General features: G+C 38.5%; 1 protein-coding gene across 7 annotated transcripts in view; it reads right to left on the bottom strand.

The window, feature by feature from the left end:
* The window catches only part of LNX1 (ligand of numb-protein X 1), a 303,671-nt gene that overhangs the window by 170,014 nt on the left and 109,494 nt on the right, over positions 1-24,163 (bottom strand). For 6 of the 7 annotated variants that reach the window (XR_012711843.1, XM_075259615.1, XM_075259635.1 and 3 more), the window contains 2 exons: positions 11,884-12,018; positions 155-332 (listed from right to left, as the gene is read on the bottom strand). Coding sequence is in view for 6 of the 7 variants with exons in the window: in XM_075259615.1 (XP_075115716.1) it covers positions 155-332; positions 11,884-12,018 (313 nt within the window). In the remaining variant the exon portion in view is untranslated. The remainder of the gene's footprint in view (positions 1-154; positions 333-11,883; positions 12,019-24,163) is intronic. The other variant, XM_075259653.1, reaches the window with a different exon arrangement.

The following is a 24,163-nucleotide window of genomic DNA, read 5'->3' as shown; positions in this document are numbered from 1 at the left end:
GCTATATACAGTATGTAAACCTGTATCTATAAAGCAACATGGAATTAATGCTGATATATATATATATACATATATATATATATATATATATATATATATATATATATATATATATATAGTAATAATAATAATATGGCTTGACAAATAAGATTACCTGTCTTTATTCTCCCGTCTCTGCCAATGACTCCATCAGGGTCTACGCTTGTGACAAAAATAGGCAGGTCCCACTCCCAGTTGGATACGCCACCTGCCACTGTCATGCCCAATGACTCTGTATGGTCCTTAATGATGTTCACAACCTTCTCCACACATAGAACTGTTCGATTAGTATTCTGGTAAGACAGTGATGAAAGTTATGACAATGAGACATAGAAATAACATTCACATTATTGAAAGTATCTCCAAAAGACTTTAAGAAAACTACCGCTCACACCAGGTCTCCTGAGTTTTAAGAGGGCAACACTCTAGAAGTCCATTTTAGGTAGTCAGTTGTGACCGACGTACCCCATACATAACTATACTATATATATAGTATATATACTCTATACTAATTGAGAAGACTTCCAATAATATCACCAATTACAATGACTTGGAAAAACCTATAGCACGTAACTCTTGTACATATTGAGTTATTGTCCTTGACACCAGAAGCCACGTTGAATGAAGAAATAAATGGTCAGATATTGTCCGCTATAATGATGCTGCTGGATAATTTAAGGGACTGTCTAAACAAACCAGACTTTGATAATCCGTGTAGCATCAGATAGTGGATAAAGAATTACTCTTGTGCAAGTCCCTATAATTATGTGGTAGACCAATACTGCTTATGTTATTGATTGTTGGCTCACAATACAACACCACAAACCAATAAACCAATACACACAAATGTCCCCACTACAATATACTGCCATAAATAACAAAGCCAGAAGAAAAATAGTGGTTAGAAATCAAGTTATCCTGATAAAAAGATGTATTCTAAAATATAGGAGATGACCATTACTAAACATGGATCTGGAAAACCGGACCCTGAGCTTAGTATGGGTCTACAATAATCTCCAAAGTATCAGAAAAACATCAAAAAGTAATGCAAATATGAAGCACCAAAGGCAAGCAAGGAAGCTAAAGCTCTTTATATCAAAGGATTTTCCCATGAACGACTAGTATGGTATATCCACTTGATATAATATTAAAGGCAAGTTGGCGTGGCTTTAAAACGGGGACACTGAGTTCCTACAACAGAGGCTCCCAGTACCCATTATGGAGCATGCTTAGTTTTTTCATGTAGTATTTCCTATTGAAAGGGTTGACTCATGAAGAAAACGTCTGCCCATATATTGTTTTAGGGCATACAGACACATATAGACATCATAGAAGGGCTCCTCTGCTTGGGTCCCCCCATTTAAGCTTGAACAGAAAGTCAATCTGTACAAGCAACCCCTAAACTGGCAGAGATGGCAGGTCCTTGGGTGAAATGGATGACCTTTCATCCGAATGGCTGCCATGTAATTCTACATTTCCCTTGAAATTTCCAGCTTACTACACGTTTACCAGGCAAACCAAACAACAACAAAGCCAAAATTGTGCCCAAAGTGGGACCCAACTTGATTGACCAGACAACCCCTTTAATGTGAATGCAAATAATTTTACCTTCAGTCTAGAAAGCGTCTAATTCTAAATATCTAAACATGTGCAATGGCAACAAGTACAGAAAGTGTGATGTCTTGGGACATCCTACTGATCAGCACTGCACTAAAGGTATGGGTGGTCAAAGGACAGGTTGTCTAGAATTAGAGACTTTATTTGACTAAACATAAAAGTATTTGTGGTATAATTCCATTAATTTTTTTTAATGTAGATCCCCCCCCCATCAGTATGTCTTTGGAGTATGGGTTGGAAATCCACGCAAACATGGGGAGAACATACAAACTCCTTGCAGGTGGGTTTTTTTTTTGCCCTAGGCAGGATTCAAGCCCAGGGCTCCAGCGCTGTGAGGCTGCAGTGCTAACCACTGAGCTACCATGTGGCCCCCCTAATTCCATTAATTTAGGATTTTGGATTTTAGGATTGATTGACTGAATGTGTGTCCACCTCTCAGTCAAGGTATGGACAAAGGATTAACCATGGGACCCTCCTCCATCATGATTAAGAATATAAAATATTATTCTGCTTTTGGTCTGCCTAATAAATACTGTAATGTCACAATACATCAATATAAACATAGTGATGTCACAGCAGAGACCTACAGAAACATTGATATCACAATACTGCAATATGAACATAATATCACAGTGCAGAGATAATATACACAGTGATGTCACAGTACAGTTATAATACACACAGTGATGTCACAGTACAGAGATAATACACACAGTGATGTCACAGTACAGACATAATACACATAGTGATGTCACAGTACAGACATAATACACAGTGATGTTACAGTACAGGGATAATATACACAGTGATGTAACATTACAGGGATAATACACACAGTGATGTCACAGTACAGACATAATACACACAGTGATGTCACAGTACAGGGATAATACAGACAGTGATGTCACAGTACAGGGATAATATACACAGTGATGTCACAGTACAGGGAAAGTACACACAGTGATATCACAGTACAGGGATAATATACACAGTGATGTCACAGTACAGGGATAATATACACAGTGATGTCACAGTACAGGGATAATACACACAGTGATGTCACAGTACAGAGATAATATACACAGTGATGTCACAGTACAGGGATAATACACACAGTGATGTCACAGTACAGGGATAATAAACATAGTGATTTCCCAAAAGCGCAATAATATATTATACATAATATCACAGTACAGGAATTAGGCAGTGATGACGTAATCAACGTTCTAATTGTTGGGTTCCATAAGAGCCATTATGCCTGCTACCCTGTTACACACATAGGCCTAGTACTCAATCCAACTAAGAGACTGGATCTATGCAATACAAAAGTCCATAAAGAGTTATTTATATACAGTAAAACATTACCATGACTAAACTTGCCAGATACAAAAACATCAGTTTGGTGCCACACAAATTCATTATTTAGTGAAAACTAAGCCTTTAGATTTGCAGAGGTCTATTCATCAAGTTTTTGCCTTTTGCTCAATAGTGGTATTATCTATAGACCCTGTCCATTACTTCCATACCGTATCTTACAGTGAGCTACAGCAGCTAGCTTGCAGAAAACTATAGGAATGTTTTTTTCCTTCATTGTAAAGTATTACTCAAAAATAAAGAAATAAAGGCTATCGGTATTATCCAACATTTTTATTTCCCCAACGCATCTACTTCATGAAGTACGTTTCTCTCTGCGTGACTCGTGCAGACACCACACGGAAAACACACAGGCCCAATTATAGTCTATGGGGTCCGTGTGCTTTCACTGCTCTCCACTTTTTAATGCGTTTGGCATTCAGTTTGGAGGGGTCCCCAAGCGGACTCCCTGAACGGGCCTAAGACTCTGAAAAGTTGCTTAGTTTAAATGTATTGGAACAATAAAAAGGTTACAAACGTGTGCATACCCTTTAACAATACACAATACTGCACATTTATGTTATGTACACAACTACTAGATGCATATACAGTACATAGAAGATACACTGTTTTCTTACAGATACATTTTGTTCAAATAACCCAGAAGGTTGAAACAATACAATCCGCCCCACGTGACGCGTCCTGCACCATATAACCGTTTCTGAGCATTATCATCAGTTTACATTTTGGCAACATCTCTATTGTAGCTCGGCTGCCCTTCTAAAATGACCCTTTCAGGCATGACACACAACACAATACAGCCTGTGCCTAGATCTTCATGTTTATTGCAAGATGACTGTTTACATCAGAGAATCCTGAATTGGAAGTAGTAACACGTGTCTGACACACAAGCCACAGCTGCATGTGTACTCGGAGCAGATCGAACCGCTCCCTCCAGCTGCTGACATGACACGTGAGAGTCAGTGAACATAGTACAGTGCAGGCTGCTGCATCTCCTCGCTTATTCCATTCAGCAAATCACAAGGATTTGGTAAAGGATCCAAAAGAGAAAAGTCTTCAGTGATGTTGCTGACCTACTTCTGTCATATTCCATGTAATGAGCTTTTAACAGCGCATTACTGACTGAATACAGTCATTACCAGAGTTCATTACTGCATTGCTCTCTCTATAGTCGCTCATTAAACATTAAGAGCTTTTCCAGGATTTCTTTCTCTGTATGAACCAAATTATTGTGACCATCCATGATGGAGCGATCTATGGCCTAAGTTCTGCAGTTCACTCAAATAAGCTGGACCTCCGTGATTTTTAAAGGGAACCTGTCTCACTGAACATAGTGCCTCGTCTGCAACATGTTATAGAGCAGGAGCTGAGCAGAGTGATGTATAGTTGTATGGTCCACACTGAGTTTTTTGGACTGGAATCTGAGGTGGAGGCAATCCAAAATATGATCCAAAATACGGGTAGCCGCGCACTCCACTCCGGATTAGGCCCAACAAATAGGCCTAGTCAGGAGTATCTTCAGGCCGAATCACGAGGCTAAAAGGCCTGAAGAAGGAGCATCTCGCTTCTTTTTCCGGGAGCCGCCTTGTTCCGGCTCCCGGAAAAAACACCAGACCGGCTCCATTAATTTCAATGGGAGCTGTCTTTTTGGTCAGGATTTTAAGGCAGATAAGGCCTCAAAATCCTGACCAAAAAACCCTATGTGAGCTTACCCTAAGAAACCCTACTTCTACCGTATATTGGATGGCAAACATAAGGTACCTGTAAGAAGCTGTGTACTGTATCCAGAAGGGTTTATACATTAATAGATCACCACCCAAAATTAGATGAAACAGTAATCTTCTAGAAAACTGAAGATCCAACACAGAAAATGTGGTCTGGGTAAGGAGGTGGTCTTCACAAAAAGGTGGTCTTTTGGAGAGGTCTCATTGTAAAAGGTATAATAATGTCTTGTGGATGCCTTGAAGCATGCATTGTGTCTTTAAGTTAGCACTCATATCATAGAAGCAATGAAACATAGAAGATTGATGACATGGGATAGAGGATAAATTGCTGATTGTTGGGGTCTGCTCCCCAACAATCCTGAGAATGGGGATGCTTTATCCCTGTTCTGAACGTAACAGGGGTGCATCTGCAATCACGGCCTCTCCATTAACTTCATGGGAGTGTCAGGGATAACCAAAGTTCAGCACTCAGCTATCTCCAGCACTCCCATAGAAGTGAATGAAGCAGGGGTGGTCTGTGTTCACCACCACTATAGTAACAACAGGGGTAAAGCACCACTGTCTCAGGATTGGTGGGGTACTCAGTGGTTATCAGCAATTTATCCTCTATCCCATACAGTCAATCTTCTATGTTTCATTGTTTCTATGATACAGGATAAATATTTGGGGGGTATAACCCCTTTAAAAAATTGTGTATTGTCTGAATACCTAGATCATTACAGGGTCCCATAGTCTGTCACCTACAAACCCATTTTTTATGGGTACTTTGAGAAAAAAAACATCTATGTAATATAATTACAGGTAAAGTGACAGACCTAAGACTAGACAGAGGGGACGGTTTATTAAAGTTAAGAGTAAGACTAATATGGCAGTGAGACTCCAATAAATGAAATAGAATGAATTAAAAAAAAAAGTGTATAATGAAAATTATCTGTAGTAATAAGTTATATCTGTACAGAGGTCCATGGGGGGCCGGGTACTAAGGAGGGCTAGAGACACCTTGAGTCTGCACACCATACCATTTTCTGGAGGTATCATCCCTCTGGAACAAAGCTTCTAAGGAAGAAGACCTCTACTTGAGTCCATGCCAGACATTCTGCATCAGACCCCAATGTGGCAAAAATATGCCAAAAATGGCTTTCAAGGCCAATGGCCCAGCTTTAAGCATTGGCATTGCAAAGATTAAAAACCACAGTTGAACACGTAACATAAATTGACACTTTGCACTATGAGATTGTTTCTGAAGTGTGTGAATGGGATTTTATTAAATCCCATCCACTACACTGCTACTGTACTATGCAGTGGGTGAGCCGCAGACTATTTCGCAGGGGCTAACCTGCTGCGAGTACACAAGTATGTGCCCCCAGCCTTGATGGGACATCCATGCCACAATCTTCAACCAAAGAAATGGAAGCACATGATAAGGAGACAGACTTCTGTGAGTAATAGATTATGACTTAAAAGTTGTATATAGCAGTAATACAATTGTGTGTAAGTGCCCGAAGTCAGCGAGAAAAAAATTTGTTATTAAGTGGGTAATAATTTATGTTATTGTGTATATGTACATGATTCATTTGTGGTTTTTTTGTTTTGTTTTGTTGTTTTTTTTTTTGTTTGATCCTAATTATAAATAGTGAAAAAAATGCCAGAAAACTCGATACAAAAATGACTGAAATCTATACTCCCTAAAACAAAGCTGTTCACCCCATCAGTGCCTTACTTTCCCTCCATACCGCTGGGAATGGCATATTTTTAAACGTTATTTTCTACTTTTTATTGTGCATTTGCTGTCACCGCTTTCGCCTGTTTCACCTCTTTTGCGCCGCTCCTGTTTATATGTCCTTTACCACATTGATTACATGGATGCTTTATTGAGGTCACTATAATAGGGTTGTAAGATTCGCTTCTATCAACAATTTGCCCAGATGTATCTTTGTTTAAAGAATGGCTGCTTAAACACGTCATTAAGGAAAGACATTTCTTCCTCCTGTCCAGACAGATCGGTGACCCAGCTGTGCACTCCAGATCTCAGCGTGCAAATCACAGCCGTGCACTTACATTTGTGTCTACAATAACCAATCATCTGAGATGTAAAGATGAATGATAGTAAGACGAGTCCTGGTGGTATGAACCAGATGCTGGGATGTGGTCACAGGGTTCCTGATCTACGCTTTAATCCAGACACAGCAAAGAAGTTAAGCCCCTGACAGCTGTTATTATAACATGTTACATTGGGCTATAAGAGATAGGGTTGTATATACAGCTTGGGTCCCATATAGAAGAAGGAGGACGAGACATAGTATACATTGTCCTATAAGGAGCATATATATGTATGAATGGGCACCCCATGTCATGTTATCTGTGTAACTACTAGCTACAGTTGTCTGGATTGTTCCCTAATTTAAGATTCTCATGATGTGGAATTAGGACATTACAATATACTATACCAGTAATCCACAGTCCTCCTGACATATCGATTTTAGGAAAATATTTACCCATGAGATAATTCTTGATATAGTCCCTCTGCTGATCCTCTAAGTAATGCATGAATCAATTGGCAACTGGGCGTTACCATTCCCATTGTCAAAGGGGTGTGACCCTTCATAGTCTGACACCATGAGCACTTATTGGACATAATCACATTATGTAGGGATGATACATCCCTACAACATAACACCCACTTGTTAATTTATTCAGAAATTTCTGAACAGAGTTAGAGGGGACATGATATGGGGGGGCATCTGGAACAAGGACATTACACTGTGGGGATGGCAGGGCGTCAGCGTGGGGACATTATACTGTGGGTCAAAGTGGAAAGGGACATTATACTGTGGGGGGGGGGGGGGAATGGAGGAAGGCATTGTAATATAATGTTTTAGGGGCCACTAGGGGGTTTGTTATTGTCTGATACCTCTGCAGTGGCATTTGATAGTGTGATAGGACACTGAGGAGCATTATATTGTATGTCACTAAGAGGCATTATACCATATGGGAGCCATTAATGGGACATTATAATTTACGGGGGTCTGGTATTTGTAAGGTATAGTGAGGGAGGGGGGGAATCATTTATAAAATCTTTGCCCTGGGCCCACAGCTATGGTCTCGGGTGGTATATCCCAACTAATCTAAGATTGATGACCTGTCCAACGCATAGGCCATCAGTTGAATACACCTGGAAAACTTAACTAAGGCTGTTCATATGTTGCATATGGCCAAAACCCAGCCTGGTGGCCAATGGTTGCTTAATTATGCAGGTAATATCTCAGTTATATCCACATATTCATTATTGGCCACTGCATATGGATACGGCTCCACCTGCATGTGGTAGCCACGGCGTTGGAACACACCCTCAGCTTTGATACTGAACCAAATGACTAAATCCTAAAATATTACATCATAAATTTTATTTAAACATCAAGGCACCCAGCACACATAGCTGGCTATAAACTTTCTCTATTCAAAGGCAATCCAAAAGAAAGCAGCAACTAAACTTGAAAGAATTACAATTTAGATTCCCAACACTCCATAGATGTCACCATTTAACTCTTACAGATAGGCAAAAACCTAGGCACCTTCTCACTATTGTAACATATTGTCACTTGAGGTAAATAAACTAGAACATTACTCATACCTTCTAAAAAGAGTTGGGGAATTCTGAATAAAACACATATACACCAAAGTCAACCCATATCCTGCACAGTACATGCAAGCTTGTTTGGCAACCATAGGCTTTGTAGACTACATTCTCATATAAGAAGAATCTTATGTTCAGTTATTTCAGCCATATTCATGTTCCAATGGTATTCTACATTAAATATATATCTTATACAGACCGAAATGATCTTTTATCCTACAATAATTACTTATTTAGTAAAATACATAGCAAACATATAACCGATGTCACCAGAAGTCTATTACGGTGTCAGGGAAAGTTTATGGAGCAGATCTACTAATGAGGTATAATAGACTGATGCTGGATGATATATGCGGTACATATTTAGACTGTCACATCTACGTTTGGACCACTTTTTAGCTAACTTGCTTTGTGCCAGAAATGTATAGCACAGTTTGATGTGCATGGTCACATCTTACGCCATACCCCAGTTCTGTCAACCATACTCTCACACTAAGCCAGTCCTCCAAGCCAGACCAAAAAAAGTTTTAAGGTTGAAACCTCATGTTGCCGAAAAGCTGCATTTTTTCTCGCTGATTTCGCTGTTGGTTTGAGCCAAAGCCAAAAGTAGTTTCTAAAGGAATAGGATTATATAGGAAGTTCTTATTCTTCTCTGTTCTCCTAAATTCACTCTTGGCTTTGTCTGAAAAAAAAAAAAATGCTGCAAAATCTGCAACAAAAAACAAAAACACCGGTTTTCTGTAATATGTGGCCTCAGCCTACAACTGATAGCAAATGTCATACAAAGTGTATACACCAGTTTTGGGTCCAAATTAAGCCAAAAATAAGGTTTATTTAGTCTAGTAAATCTCCAATACTCTCTTTAAACCTTTGAAGTTTTAGACTACTTTCCTATCAGTCACCCATAGGTTCCAAATGTATAAAACAAAAAGGATTATATATATATATATATATATATATATATATATATATATTTATTTATTTATTTATTTATTTTTATTTTTTTTATTTTTTTTTACTGAATATCTCTATATGGAATTGGGGCCTATGGAGCTTTCAGAGCTTTCCTGGTACATACAGAAAACATAACCTGCAGACACAGCTTCAATATTATGGAGCCTGGAAAACAATAATTCACCCAGTAAATGGTCCTGGGTTGTGCTAAAATAATAGAACCCCCTTGCATATACTGTAGATAATACAGAACGCTCAATGCATCAGGATGTTGATAGGCTGATGTAGATTCCATGTTATCTGTGCCATGCTTTGAGTCTTTGCCAAGTGTAACAGCTTATACACACACAAGATATAATAGTTATGTATGACTTCATACTTACCAAGAATATGGAGCATCTAGAAAGAAATATTAGTTGCTAGCTACATAAACATAACATTGTTTTAGTATAAGTTTAATAGAGCTATTCCTTTAAGACAGTGTTATCATGCAGCATAAGACATTTCACAACAACATACATGTCACTTAATAAAACACATTTCCATCATGGCACTGCCATATGAGGACAGTTCAGAGCAGTGACAGTCTAGGTTTTGCAGATGCCTGGAAAGCCCTGAGTGTGAAAATTTGTGACACTAACTAGGTTCGGTAAGGGAGTAATATGGGGTTGTAGTTTTTAGGGCTTGGGCTTGGACCCTTAGTAAAGGTGGGGCAAATGCTACATAATTCAATGTCATTCTAGACATCTTCTAGTTCTCAGCAGCACGTCAGAGGTGTGGAGGAGTTGTATAGAGTGGCAGTACACTATTTATGTGTTCTATTACATCAAACAAAGTAAAAACATCATGATAAATGTTAGTTAAAATATGTGGTGTCCCCTTTTCTAATATTTGTAGTGCAGTTAGTACAGTTTCCCAGGTTTCCAGGCTCCACATCATTTCTGTAAAATGGCCACCATCTTCTAAACTATGCTTTGTAGACTAAGACATACTGTCCCACTCTTGTCTAGTTTTCCAAGACTGGAGGATCTCAGACTACCAAAGCATGGTTTACCCAGAGTAGCCTGAAACAGTCCTCACTGCTGTTGGCTGGGCCAGTGGAGAGCAGGGATAGTGGGTGTCTCAGACTACTAAAACACGGTGTACCCAGAGTAGTCTGATCAGTCCTCCCTGCTGTTGGCTGGACCAGCTGGGGGCAGGGATAGTGGGTGTCTCAGAATACTAAAACACGGTGTACCCAGAGTAGTCTGATCAGTCCTCCCTGCTGTTGGCTGGACCAGTGGAGAGCAGGGATAGTGGGTGTCTCAGAATACTAAAACACGGTGTACCCAGAGTAGTCTGATCAGTCCTCCCTGCTGTTGGCTGGGCCAGTGGAGAGCAGGGATAGTGGGTGTCTCAGAATACTAAAACACGGTGTACCCAGAGTAGTCTGATCAGTCCTCCCTGCTGTTGGCTGGGCCAGTGGAGAGCAGGGATAGTGGGTGTCTCAGACTACCAAAGCTTAGTGTCCATAGCGCCATCTGAGAAATTGGTAGCCAGTTTACAGAAATGAAGCGAGGACTGGTGTTCAGAGGAACTCCACCAGAAAGATTGAAAAGTAGACACAAGGTATTTCAGATATGCTTTCTAAAATTATTGTGGAATTGTAATTGTGAAGTGGGTTTTCACATACGGTATGACTAAAGTCGAAATCTAGTGGAAAGCCTTGCCAGAAGACTACAGGCAAGATATACTCTATTCTACTGCACATGATGTTCAGGGGCGCAGATAAGTTGGCCTTATAGTATATTGGATTGGATTAGCAGCAGTTTTATAATATAATGATATTATATAATATAATGATATTATCAGACCGGCTCCTCTTAGCAGCACTGCCGTTCCATCAATATCCTGCCGTAGATTCCTTGTGCTTGCCCTGTAGGTCCAAGTGCAGAATGTAGCCTGTTTTTTGTCAATGGAGCTGCAGACATGGTAGTAAAACAGCCTGTGTCTGCTGACAGGTCATACAGGAAGCCATGGGGACACAAATTTATTATGGGAGTGGTATCCATGCTAAAGGGCTCATTTGGCCTAATGGCATTCTATATAGAAATGCATTAATATATTCTTAGCCGTCATCCATGACTATACTAAATGAATGATAATGTTGGTGTCCTATTAAAGTCCTGTTGTCAATGTGAGGTAGGCAATCATAATGGCTGATATAGTTTCCAGCGTCTTCTAGATTGAGGTGCTGACCCCATCTACAGCAAGTTCTGATTAATATTCCTAAGCATACACTTCATGACCAATGCACAGGTAACATTCTCATGAATATTAAAGGAATAGCATGAGATTAGACAGGGGCTGAGCTGCAATACCAGACCAAGACTAGGAAAAAGAGTGGCGCTCTTTCTGGAAACAAAGCAGACCTCCATTTTTAACTAATCTCATGCAGCCCCTTCATACCAGTCTTCAAAATGAAGTTAAGACACCGCCATGCATTTTCATACACATAAATAACATTAGAAGGATATATTCCCAAAAGTATGAACAAAATACCTTGTTAAAATGGTTTCTCTCACTGGGGCATGATGGAGGGCTGCTGTTGTTATGCCATCCAGCCTCCTGTAAGATATCAGGGGTCTGATGTCTGGTCTGTCGTGAAACAACAAAGTAAACCCCTTCCTCGCTGGCCTGTGTGATGAAAGACAGATGTCAATGCTGTTTTGCTGCTCCAGACAGGAACATGCTTGGAGAAGTTAGGATTAATCTTGATATATCACCACATAGGCAGTCAACTACAAGGGAAGGGGTTAATAATATATCATTGATCCTCCTGTGCTTAAAGTCATGATAAGAAAGGACATCAGCTTGGAAACTAGTGATCATTAAGGCTAATTTAGAATATCTTAATATTAACGCTTGTCTTCCTTTTTATTTCACGACACTTCAAGATCAAGTGGACTGTGTGGATCACTGAAGGAAAGGGAATCCATAAATTCTCAGACGGTTCCTGCTTGGTCAACTTCTACAGATTGGGGCCTTATCAGGCCTTATATAAATTGACAACTGTTCTTATTGTCAAAGGGGTGTGTTCTTACACAGAAGCACTGATTGGAAGGTGTAAGAGTGCGGAGGAACGCCATTGGTAGAATATTATGCTATTAAACCAACTTTGATTTCAGTACAACATGGTTAATGGACTGTGGTTATGGCACCCAACCTGGTCAGGTAATATTAGTATCCTTGTACTGTACTCTAAGCCTGGAACATGGAGACAAAGAATATCTACCTAGAAGAAGAGAAAGGGTTAGTACTCGAGGTTCAGTTCTGATCATTTCTATAAAGGTTGACAGACATGATTTTATTTGCCTATACTCACTTTCATTTACTATGGCGTACATGGTAAAACAGATTGTAGAACATAGTCGCATAGGGTAAGGGTTAACACAATGCCACTCTATCTGCTATACTTTTAAGCGTCCCCTGCATTGATCTGATGGAGCATATATTATATTATTTAGTTGCTATGACAGCCTATACTGTGAGCGCCTCATTCCTTTAGCGAATCTACACCGAGGTAAACACGCTTCCACATTCATTAGTAAGCAAAGCAAGAAATGATTCACACCGGAAACCAGAGCGAAATGCAAACAGTCAGGCAGATCTTTAATTCATGTCCTTGGCAGAATCAGTATAACTTTTTTCAATAGTTTAGTCATATTTGTATGAGTACATCAATAATGAAACAAACAAGCATAAAGGGGATTACTCTGGGATGGGATTTTGCAAGCTAATATTATAGAAAAATATGTTTGCTTAATTTCCACCATAGATCACAAGCAGCTCTGTGCTACACCTTTGTTTTGATGCTGCAGGGGCTTGCAGAGAGTCAGATTATCCCATAAAAAGTTTGCTCCATGATTCCTTTCCCCTCTCACACACATTGTCTCTTTTTATGACTGCTAGTATGCCCCACTATTATAATGTATAAAGCAGTGCTGTCATTAGTCTCTATTGTCACATACAACACAGTACAGTGTGTGAAACACAATCCCTCCAGATACAGGAAGGCAGGTGGGAGAGCCAGTAAACAGCGACTCTCCTGCGTTCACACAGAGTTTTTTGGTCAGGAATTTGGTCAGGAAACGCACTCAAATTCCTCCTCTTAAAAACGTCTCACCATAGGACTGTGTGTTGAGGCATTTTTTGGAGGAGGAATTTGAGTCAGTTTCCTGACCAAATTCCTGACCAAAAAACTCTGTGTGAAGGCAGCAGGTATTATGTGACTTTCTGTACATCAAGGACAGGGAGATGGAAGATAACACACATGTTCAGTGTACCAGAGGGCACTCAAGCAAGAGGTCAGAACATTAGTGAGCAATGTTACTGCATATAAACAGTTTGCAGCTTGTAGTTTTGGAACCAGAGTCTAGAGTTGCTACAATGCTGTGTTTTGAAGTACCTGCAAAGTGGATGGGACTCTGGCTAATCCCATTCACACATTGTAGAAAAGAAATCCACAACAAAAAAGCGGCCATTTCAAAAACTGTTGCGTAAATCAGTATGTCAATTATACCCATGGAAAGTCCGCAGAGGAAAACTCTGCAAAATTGCAATGGAAAAAAACGTAATGCATTTCCTCTGCAATTTTTTTCAGTGTTTTTTTGCTAAGCTTTGTTACATGGGGCCTTAGCCTAAAAGGGAATCTAAGAATCTGTTGCTCATGCATCTTTGTATCAAGCCCCTGACATGGCTGCAAAAAACTGTCCTGTTGTTATGATGGTGAAATATTTGACAAACAATTCTGAAGTCTCTCCTATCTACTCTGACACATTTCAACGTGTCAAAGAAAGTTTGCACATAAATGTGCTATGTCCCCAAACACCATACCTCTTAAAATATTTAAACATGTAAATACATGAATATATCTGTCCCATAGTATTTAAACTAAATGCTGGTTTATGTATATTGCATTATTTGAGCACCGTGACATAAAGTGGCAATGAATGCAAAAATAACAAGGAATTTAATGGAACCATCAATGAATGTGTTACACACTACTATAGCCATAAAGCGGACTGGGTAAAAAAAACTGAAGTGCAATGCAAAACACAACAAAAGTAATAACAGTAACAAGAACAACGAACTTACTGCCATAATATATATTATAGTATGAATAACAGTAACAAGAACAACCAACAGTACCATAATATATATGATAGTATCAAAAACAGCAACAATAAAACTAGAAAGAGAACAAAGGAAATAGAAGAAGGTGAAGGTAAAGATGCCAAAAACAGAAAGATGAAAAGGAGGATCAGAAGAAGATGAAGTAGGGAACAGAAGAGGAGGATGAGAAGAAAATAAAAGAAGCAAACAGAAAAAAAGAGGAAGAGGACGGTGAGAAGAAGAAAGCTGTGAAAGAGACAAGATATAAAGGAAGAGGATGATAAGAAGAAAACAAAGAAGAAGATGATAGAAAAGACTTGTGATGCACAAGACAGATTTACTGCTAATAAAAAAAAACTTGCACGGGGCTATCTGGAAAGTCGCTGACATTGACAGGTTTTGGGAATCATTGTGGGACATAAGTGGGAATCTCCAAAATACTAGTATTGTGGAGAAATGTGCTGGAAATACTGTATAAAGAGGATAATTTTACCAATACCCAGACACTCTTTCAGAAAACTTGAAGCTAAACCTGTACATGCTTCAGGTCACTACTGTATTCGTGATGGTTTGGTGAGGACTGTTGTGAAATAAAGTGTGTTTAGTAGTCAGAATACAAATGTCTCATGTCTACTAGTCACAATGCCTGTGATATAATCAGCCACATCTGACTAGAGTGTGCCCCGTCCATACACTAATGCACTGTGGCGTAAGCAAAGTGATGTGAATGTAAGCAATCTATCATGAGCTGACCCCAAAAGTTCAGACAAACAAGCAAATTCAAAGGCAATCTGTGCCTCAGCTCAGTGGCGGACTTTAAGGTGCACTGCCCCGTAGCACAGTTTATATTTTTAGTCATTTTTTCAAACATCTAGCCTATAATTTAAGATGTCTCTTGAGGACCATGTAGAGGGAGAACTAGAGCCTCTGAGCCAAAAAACAACATTTTAATAAGTTTAGTCTGACATAAAAGAGTTCAATTTCATCTTATCCAATTTCAGAAATTAAATGTTTTGCCAAGAAACTAAAACCAAACTGCTGGTCGGTGAACTAAGTTATTGTCAGAAGGAAAGGTTCAGTGGCACATTACTTTGCATGCATGACTGGTCAGTCACAGATTTTTTTTACATATCTACATGCATATCGGGTAAGTTGCCATATCAGGTATAGGCTGCTACACTGATGTCAGCATTCTGCATTAACTATATATATATATATATATATATATATATATATATATATATATATACATATTTATATATATATGTGGATAATATAATTATACTATATATAAATTGACTTAAGAAAGGAGCCGAGAGTTCCAAAACGTTATAATCCGTCATCATTATTAATTAGCCATTAAAAAGGTATCAACTACTGAAGACTATCAAGTTTTTTGTTTTATTTATATTTCCTACCCACTGGCTAACACGATACGAGAACAAACATTTTCCTTATACCTGATATGGCAACTTACCTGATATACAAGAAATGTCAACTTAAAGCCTAAAGAAATGCAAAAAATTCAGCAAAGTTCAGCAAAAATTTCAATAACAATAAAAAAAAACACCCAAACCCTATTTGAATCCAATTGATAACGGCCTGTATACTTCCCCTCCTTGATCTTGTTAAGGTCCTGACACTGCCCAGCATCAGGCTGTAGTATGGATGGTAAGGGCTGAGGGCATTTCTACTCATGGATTAACACGTATCAGGAGTAAGAAGGGTAAGGGCCAGTTCACACGGAGTTAACGGGCGCACATTCTGGCAAGTATACACGTGTCAGAATGTGAGCACTCAAAACAGAATCACATTCATTTCAATGCGTCGTTACGGGCGTATAACGCGCGTAATTTTGCGACTGTTATACGCCCGTAACTACACATTGAAATAAATGTGATTCTGTCTTGAGCGCTTACATTCTGACACGTGTATACGTTCCAGAATGCGTACCCGTTATCTCCGTGTGAACTGGCCCTAAGTGTGATGTGGAATCCTAAAATGTCCTTTTGCTACATTGGGGTCCTTATAAAGTTAGGGATCTGGCGTGGGGTATGCAATTAAAAAGAGTTTTGTGTTTGAATATATTTGGGTGAGGAAAATGTTTGTTCTTGTACCGTGTTAGCCAGTGGGTAGGAAATATAAAAACAAAAAACTTGAGAGTCTTCAGTAGTTGATGCCTTTTTTAATAGCTATGATGACAGATTGCAACGTTTCGAAGCTCTGGGCTTCTTCTTCAGGTATATCTAAATATCTATATTTGAGTGGTATGAAATGAATAAAGGTGCCCGGGTCTGAATTTATTTAGGTGGTCTGGTCTGGGGTCTAAAATAAGTTATGGGTCTGATATGGGATCTGAATTACTTTTGTGGTTTTGTCTTCCATCTGATGTTAATATAGGGGCCTTCTCTGAGATCAGATATTAGTATGTTGGGTCTGAATATATTTAGGGGGTCTGATATAAATGTAAAAGACTGGTCTGTGGTCTAAATGTGTGTGCTCTTTTATATAAGCTTCACGTCTAGAAATGTCCACTTCTATTTTTGCCATGACTGCTGGGTAAGTATGACCAAATAAAGGGCTCTAATCTCTGATACATGCACAATCTGCTAAGGGATAGTCACGCTATGTAATACACTTGTGACTTCTCTCTGACTTTAATGCTATAAGTAGACATAGGGTATTCCATATAAATAAAGCAGCTGATTTAAGTCCATGGTCACAGGCCTTGAGTCATTGACAAAGCCCATCGACACCTTCACAAGGTGATTTATCTGTCCATTTGTGTCCTGCCATTACTGAGGCTGCACAGGCGATCCATAGTGATGGAGAACTTTAACCTATCGGTGATTAAGAGCTGTTCCGACTTAACTGCAAGAAGACGTCTCAGGTTACATATCTCCTGCCAGACTCTCATCTAGTAAAAAATACATAATGCTTCAAGGAAATCATCAAGTTGTAATTTAAGATGGTAGGAGCGGCTGGAGATTTCCAGAGCACCTGGTTGATCAAAATGACAGCCCATGTTTCATATAGATGACAAAATGTAAAAGGGTGGAAACCAGGTTTATGTGCGAGTAGAAATGGACAGGACACCATTTGTCTTCCTAAAAGCAATGGAAATATCATGTTTGTTGGGTGTGTGAACTACACATGGCATAGGGGGATATAGCGGATAGTACTCTGGTTATTGTGAGTCACACTATGTTATAGGAGATAGCTCGGACAAGATAACAATTATATGTAATACATTGTTATATGGAATTGCTAAATCATAATATGACATAAGGTGAAGTATACCTACACAATGAATTATAATATTACATAGGGTGAAGTATACTTACACAATGAATTATAATATTACATAAGGTGAAGTATACTTACACAATGACTTATAATATTACATAAGGTGAAGTATACTGACACAATTAATTATGATATTACATAAGGTGAAGTATACTTACACAATGAATTATAATATGACATAAGGTGAAGTATACCTACACAATGACTTATAATATTACATAGGGTGAAGTATACTTACACAATGAATTATAATATTACATAAGGTGAAGTATACTTACACAATGACTTATAATATGACATAAGGTGAAGTATACTTACACAATGAATTATAATATGACATAAGGTGAAGTATACTTACACAATGACTTATAATATTACATAAGGTGAAGTATACTTATACAATGAATTATAATATGACATAAGGTGAAGTATACTTACACAATGACTTATAATATTACATAAGGTGAAGTATACTTACACAATGAATTATGATATTACATAAAGTGAAGTATACTTACACAATGAATTATAATATGACATAAGGTGAAGTATACCTACACAATGAATTATAATATTACATAGGGTGAAGTATACTTACACAATGAATTATAATATGACATAAGGTGAAGTATACTTACACAATGAATTATAATATGACATAAGGTGAAGTATACTTACACAATGAATTATGATATTACATAAGGTGAAGTATACTTACACAATGAATTATAATATGACATAAGGTGAAGTATACCTACACAATGAATTATAATATGACATAAGGTGAAGTATACTTACACAATGAATTATAATATTACATAAGGTGAAGTATACTTACACAATGAATTATAATATTACATAGGGTGAAGTATACTTACACAATGAATTATAATATGACATAAGGTGAAGTATACTTACACAATGAATTATAATATGACATAAGGTGAAGTATACTTACACAATGAATTATGATATTACATAAGGTGAAGTATACTTACACAATGAATTATAATATGACATAAGGTGAAGTATACTTACACAATGAATTATAATATTACATAAGGTGAAGTATACTTACACAATGAATTATAATATGACATAAGGTGAAGTATACTTACACAATGAATTATAATATTACATAAGGTGAAGTATACTTACACAATGAATTATAATATGACATAAGGTGAAGTATACTTACACAATGAATTATAATATGACATAAGGTGAAGTATACTTACACAATGAATTATGATATTACATAAGGTGAAGTATACTTACACAATGAATTATATTATGACATAAGGTGAAGTATACCTACACAATGAATTATAATATTACATAGGGTGAAGTATACTTACACAATGAATTATAACATGACATAAGGTGAAGTATACCTACACAATGACTTATAATATGACATAGGGTGAAGTATACCTACACAATGAATTATAATATGACATAAGGTGACGTATACCTACACAATGAATTATAATATTACATAAGGTGAAGTATACCTACACAATGACTTATAATATGACAAAGGGTGAAGTATACTTACACAATGAATTATAATTTTACTAAAAATTTTACAATAGTTTTAGTCTTCCTTTTAAAATGGTTCAAAAGGCGGCAGTATGAAAAGTAAGCATGTGCTCTATGTAACTTCCAGCTGTATACTAGTAAAGAGGCGACACAGCACATATGTATGGTATACTGGATTATGGACAAGAGGCAATAGGCTATGTTTTGTCCATACTGACCATCGGGATATGTATGATATTTTATGATGCATTGTTGTGTATAATAGGTACATGAGCTGTATCTTATATCTGTTACAATGTCTTATATAGTGCTAATGTATCCAGCAGTCCTGTAGACTGGCAGCAATTACTTAGACTAATGTCTGTCCCTAATGGGGCTCAATAAGTCAATTGGAACTACAAAATGAGCTACAAGATTCACTTACAGGGAACGTATCACTGTGAAAATATAGTCTGACTCCAGCATTATGTTATAGAGCAGATTGATGTAAACTATATATCAGTCTGCGCTGCTCCTCCTGCTCTATAAGCTGATGCCTGCAGATCAGACTGTTTGTTGAACATGATAACTTCTCCATATAAAACAACCTATCCTAACTTTCACAATTGAGGCTCACTCTGTGCTATTGTTTTCTCATGTAGTGTTTCACTCACACAAAGGGCCCCTGATCTTAGGATCACAAAGACCACTATAGGTCAGACCTCATTGATCAGACACTTATCTCTTATCCTGTAGGATGAGTATTGCTAGTGGTAAAGCCCACTTAAGATTTGTGACAATCTTAGATATAATAATTAATAATATGTAAAACAAAAAGTAACATCATGGGAATAATTCTACTTCAATACTCTGTTTCTGGAGATACTATCGAGTACTGAACACATTACAGCAGATCCTTCCCTAAAGACCACATAAAAGCAATATAAACACATCACAGCCTGTTATATTAATAGGAGAGGTCAGCTGAGGTTACTGAATAAGAAAACAATAGCACATTGTACTTCAGACTACAACTATAGCACTGGAATCCTGCACGGTACTGAATTATGTATTAGCATATAAAGCATGGCTTATTCTTTATGCAATCCGCATGTTAGTTACAGGTCTGTGTACACTGAGTAGCTATGAATAACTGCTCACTACTTCAAGGACTGTCATTTTTCTTCCAAGACAAACAATATGGCAGGTATGTTAGATACGCCTAAAATAAGTGCACCTATATTTGGGCTTTATAAATGACAACATATTGTCGTAGCCCTTATAATCATCAGGTGACTGTGCAAGTGTTGCACATAATAGGCAAGCAAGGAATGCTGGGAGATTTCAGCTCTGAAGACTGAAGAATTGTGAATGCAGCTCTGGACTATGGCTAATTTGTTGCAGCTAGCATTCCATTCTATACAGCTACATCCTTTCTGCACCAGGCACATGGATTTTCATAAGTAACATGGCGTACGTTATGACTTTATAGATGGTGAAAGAGGGACACTTATGGTTCATAGCTATTGGCACACCATGCACATGCATGTTCGGCAATCTTTTCATGCAAGGCGGCTATGGCAAGAGATTTGACAAATATCCTGAATTCACAGGATAGGAGATAAGTATCTTATATGGGACAACCCCTTTAATGAAATGAGTCAGGTTATATCCATATAGGAACCAGATAACTGGAGCAACATAAAATGTTTATCAAGTGGGACATTTAGGGAGTAAAGAGGGACAGAGGCACAAACTAGGGCCTGTTGCTCCAAAATCGGGATACTTGGAGGTATGCCATAGAGAGCTGTGGAAATTTCTGTGACTATGCCCCTATGTTCTACCTTCCTTTGTTATTAGAACATGTCATCTCTCCATACTATGGATATTATTTGTAAGGCTGGGTTTCCATAGAGCTTTTCTAGACAAAAATACTTGAGTTTCTATAGTAAAAATGTGTATTTTTGTGTACTCCAGCCTCATATATTCTCATCTACACATTAATGCCATGCGGTGTTGTCAGCTAGTAAATGAACTTAGTCCGACATCTCTCAGATTTTTTCCATTTTCCGTAGTATAGATTTTAATTGATGGTTTAACCTGCTGAAAAACTGCTCTATAAAGAGTCTGGTCTCTTCCAAGCTGCGGAGGGATTTACATTACTATTGTGATTGATCACTAATGTAGACAGCTGTATCTAATAGACCGGCCGACATGATTTATCAACTGGTAAGAAAATCTCTCCAACCTAATATTATGGATTTATCTGTAGGTCAAAAATACTTCATCCCGGCAGGAAAAAAAGTAGGCCAGAGGAATTCTTAGGTAATTATTATAATGTGTCTTCTATTCGACTATAACAGTGGGGGAATTATTAAGACTAGTGTTTCCTATGCCAGCATTAATAAAGGCCCCGGCAGGCGCTAGGCACGCCTGAAGTATCAAGAGGCTGAAATATCACATTCATGCCTGTGCGCCAGAATGGAAATCAATGATAGGCCAGGGCCACACGTTGCAAAAATTGCAGCATTTTGGTTAATCCCATCCACACATTGCAGAAAAAAATGTGCAGTGGTAATGCTTGCGTTTTTGATTGTTGCAGCATGTCAATTATACCTACGGAAACACTGGCGGTTTCCATAAAGATATAATAGGGGTAGAAAGTCTACAGTGGAAATTCCTTTTTTTCCTTCGCTTCGCTACATAGAGCCTTAGCCACAGTCTGTATAACTCACACTAGTTTTCTCAAATAACATAACAAATATTTGGGCTGAAGTGTCCCTGTCCTAGCCTACCCTGCTCTACACTCCAATCTGCCCTGTTCTCCATTCTGCTCATAAAAAGTGGTGAGCAAGGTGTAGAATGGGGATATGGTGCATCTTTGGTGCAAGAACGGGCAATGTGCCAAAGTTCTTGGTGGAAGAGGCAGAATAGTCAACAGTCTAAACTGTATAAGGGTAAGTTCACACAGGATATTTTGGACTGGATTTGGATGCAGAGGCTGCCTCAGAATCTGGTCCAAAAAATGTCTAGCAGCGACTGGATGCCAGTGCAGTGCACTGGCATCCAGTTGTGTCATTCCGCTCCGGATTAGACCCAAATGAATGGGCCTAGTTGGGAGGGAATGTGACGCCGCGGCAGATTCTGGCGTGGAATCTGCAGCAAGAAAGGGCAGCTCGCTTCTTTTTTCTGTGAGCGGCACAAAACCACTAGCGGAAAAAAGAAAATCGAACGGCTCCCATTGTAGTCTTTGGGAGGCATTTTTTGGAGCTGGATTCTGAGGCAGATTCCGCGTCAAAATCCGTTCCAAAAAACCCTGTGTGACCTTACCCTTAGAGGGGTTATAGCCAAGGTCATAGTACACTTACCTGCTGCAGAAACTACCTATGAAGATTAAACTGCATATATCCTATTACTAATGCGTACATGGATATGATCACAAAGGTCAGCCTTGTCTCTACATAGTGGCATTAGGAGAATAGATTGTTAATTTTAAAGCTTTGCCCCTATTTTATTCAGTGAGACCTGGCGTGAACTAGGCCACAATCCAAAATCTGTAATGGGCCCCCATTTACCAGGTGATGTCTATAATACTGTATCTTCTTAAACTATACAGAGGCTTTTGGGCCTACTCAGGCCTCAGAGCCTGGTAGCAGTTGCTACATCTTCACCCATTATAGCTATGTCCATGGCCTGAAAGATGCCAAATACTTATGCCTATACTTTGGGAGACTGTACGGTCTTGTGAGCAGGGCCCTCACACCTATTGTTTGTCACCTTGTAATGTCTGTTCATGTCCTCTCTAATACGTTTGTGGTGCAGAATATGTTGGCGCTATATACGGTTATTATTTTTATTATGTAAACAAAATTTTATAAGTATTTATGTTAAGATATCTTAAATTTGTCCAAAATATTCTCAAAAATTCTGTACCGCTAAAGAGATGAAAGGTGATTTTGGAGGACGACTTTATTCCTTTGTTACTAAAGCATGATGTCAGTTTCCACTAACGTTTGGCCGAATGCCTAAAAATACTTTGCTGCACATTTCAAGCAACCTTTATGCGAGGAATACGTAGTCGTTTTTGTGCCTTCCCCTAGGACTTCTTTTTAATATCCCATATCCAGCATATGCCCAGAGTCAGTCTTAAGATGTAAAGTTGTAAATTTAGCTGAGGCATAATAAGGCAGCTGGAAAGATGATGCGTCTTGTGCCGTTCCTTAGAGAATTCCACCTTGATTAAAAAAAGCTTCGATGCAACTTCATTAAATTTTTACAGGGAAATCTCTGTTATATATTTAAGCAACACCAAAGGGGAGTTTATAGTTGCTCATAAAACAGCAGAGATTCTGATTTCAATGTAAAGTTTTTCTGGTGACTGCGTTTTCTCAGTGTCCCCTCCATAACCTCGGTGGCTCTGCGAGGAGGCACCACATATGAGCTGTATAATCACTTTCAGGTGTTGCGCTCAACAAATTGCAAATGCCTTCTTGGCAACTTGTCAGAGATTGTCGGAGTCAGTGGTGAGCAAATGAATGGTTGTGATGGCAGTGATAGATATTACAGGAGAGCCCCACTAGCCCTGCTTTATGTCACTGGCTCTGGACAGAAGGAATTTTATAATTGCATTGCTGAGTATGTGTCAGAAGACCAGATCCCAATGGCTTTCCAGCTTTCATTTCTCCCCTGTCCTTGGCGGGAGTAAAGCTTTAAGCATTCTGCGTTAAACAAGAAGTCTGGAGCCTGGAGCTTGGATAACACTGAGATTAGCTTTTGTTATGTAGAAAGAGATACGGAAAGAGTCGCAGCTGTTCAACGGCAGTCATGTTATATTATAATG

The sequence above is a fragment of the Leptodactylus fuscus genome, chromosome 1 (assembly GCF_031893055.1).
Source record: "Leptodactylus fuscus isolate aLepFus1 chromosome 1, aLepFus1.hap2, whole genome shotgun sequence".
Lineage (NCBI taxonomy): Eukaryota > Metazoa > Chordata > Amphibia > Anura > Leptodactylidae > Leptodactylus > Leptodactylus fuscus.
The sequence above is the reverse complement of the archived record's forward strand: the minus strand, read 5'-3'. Positions and strand labels throughout refer to the sequence as shown.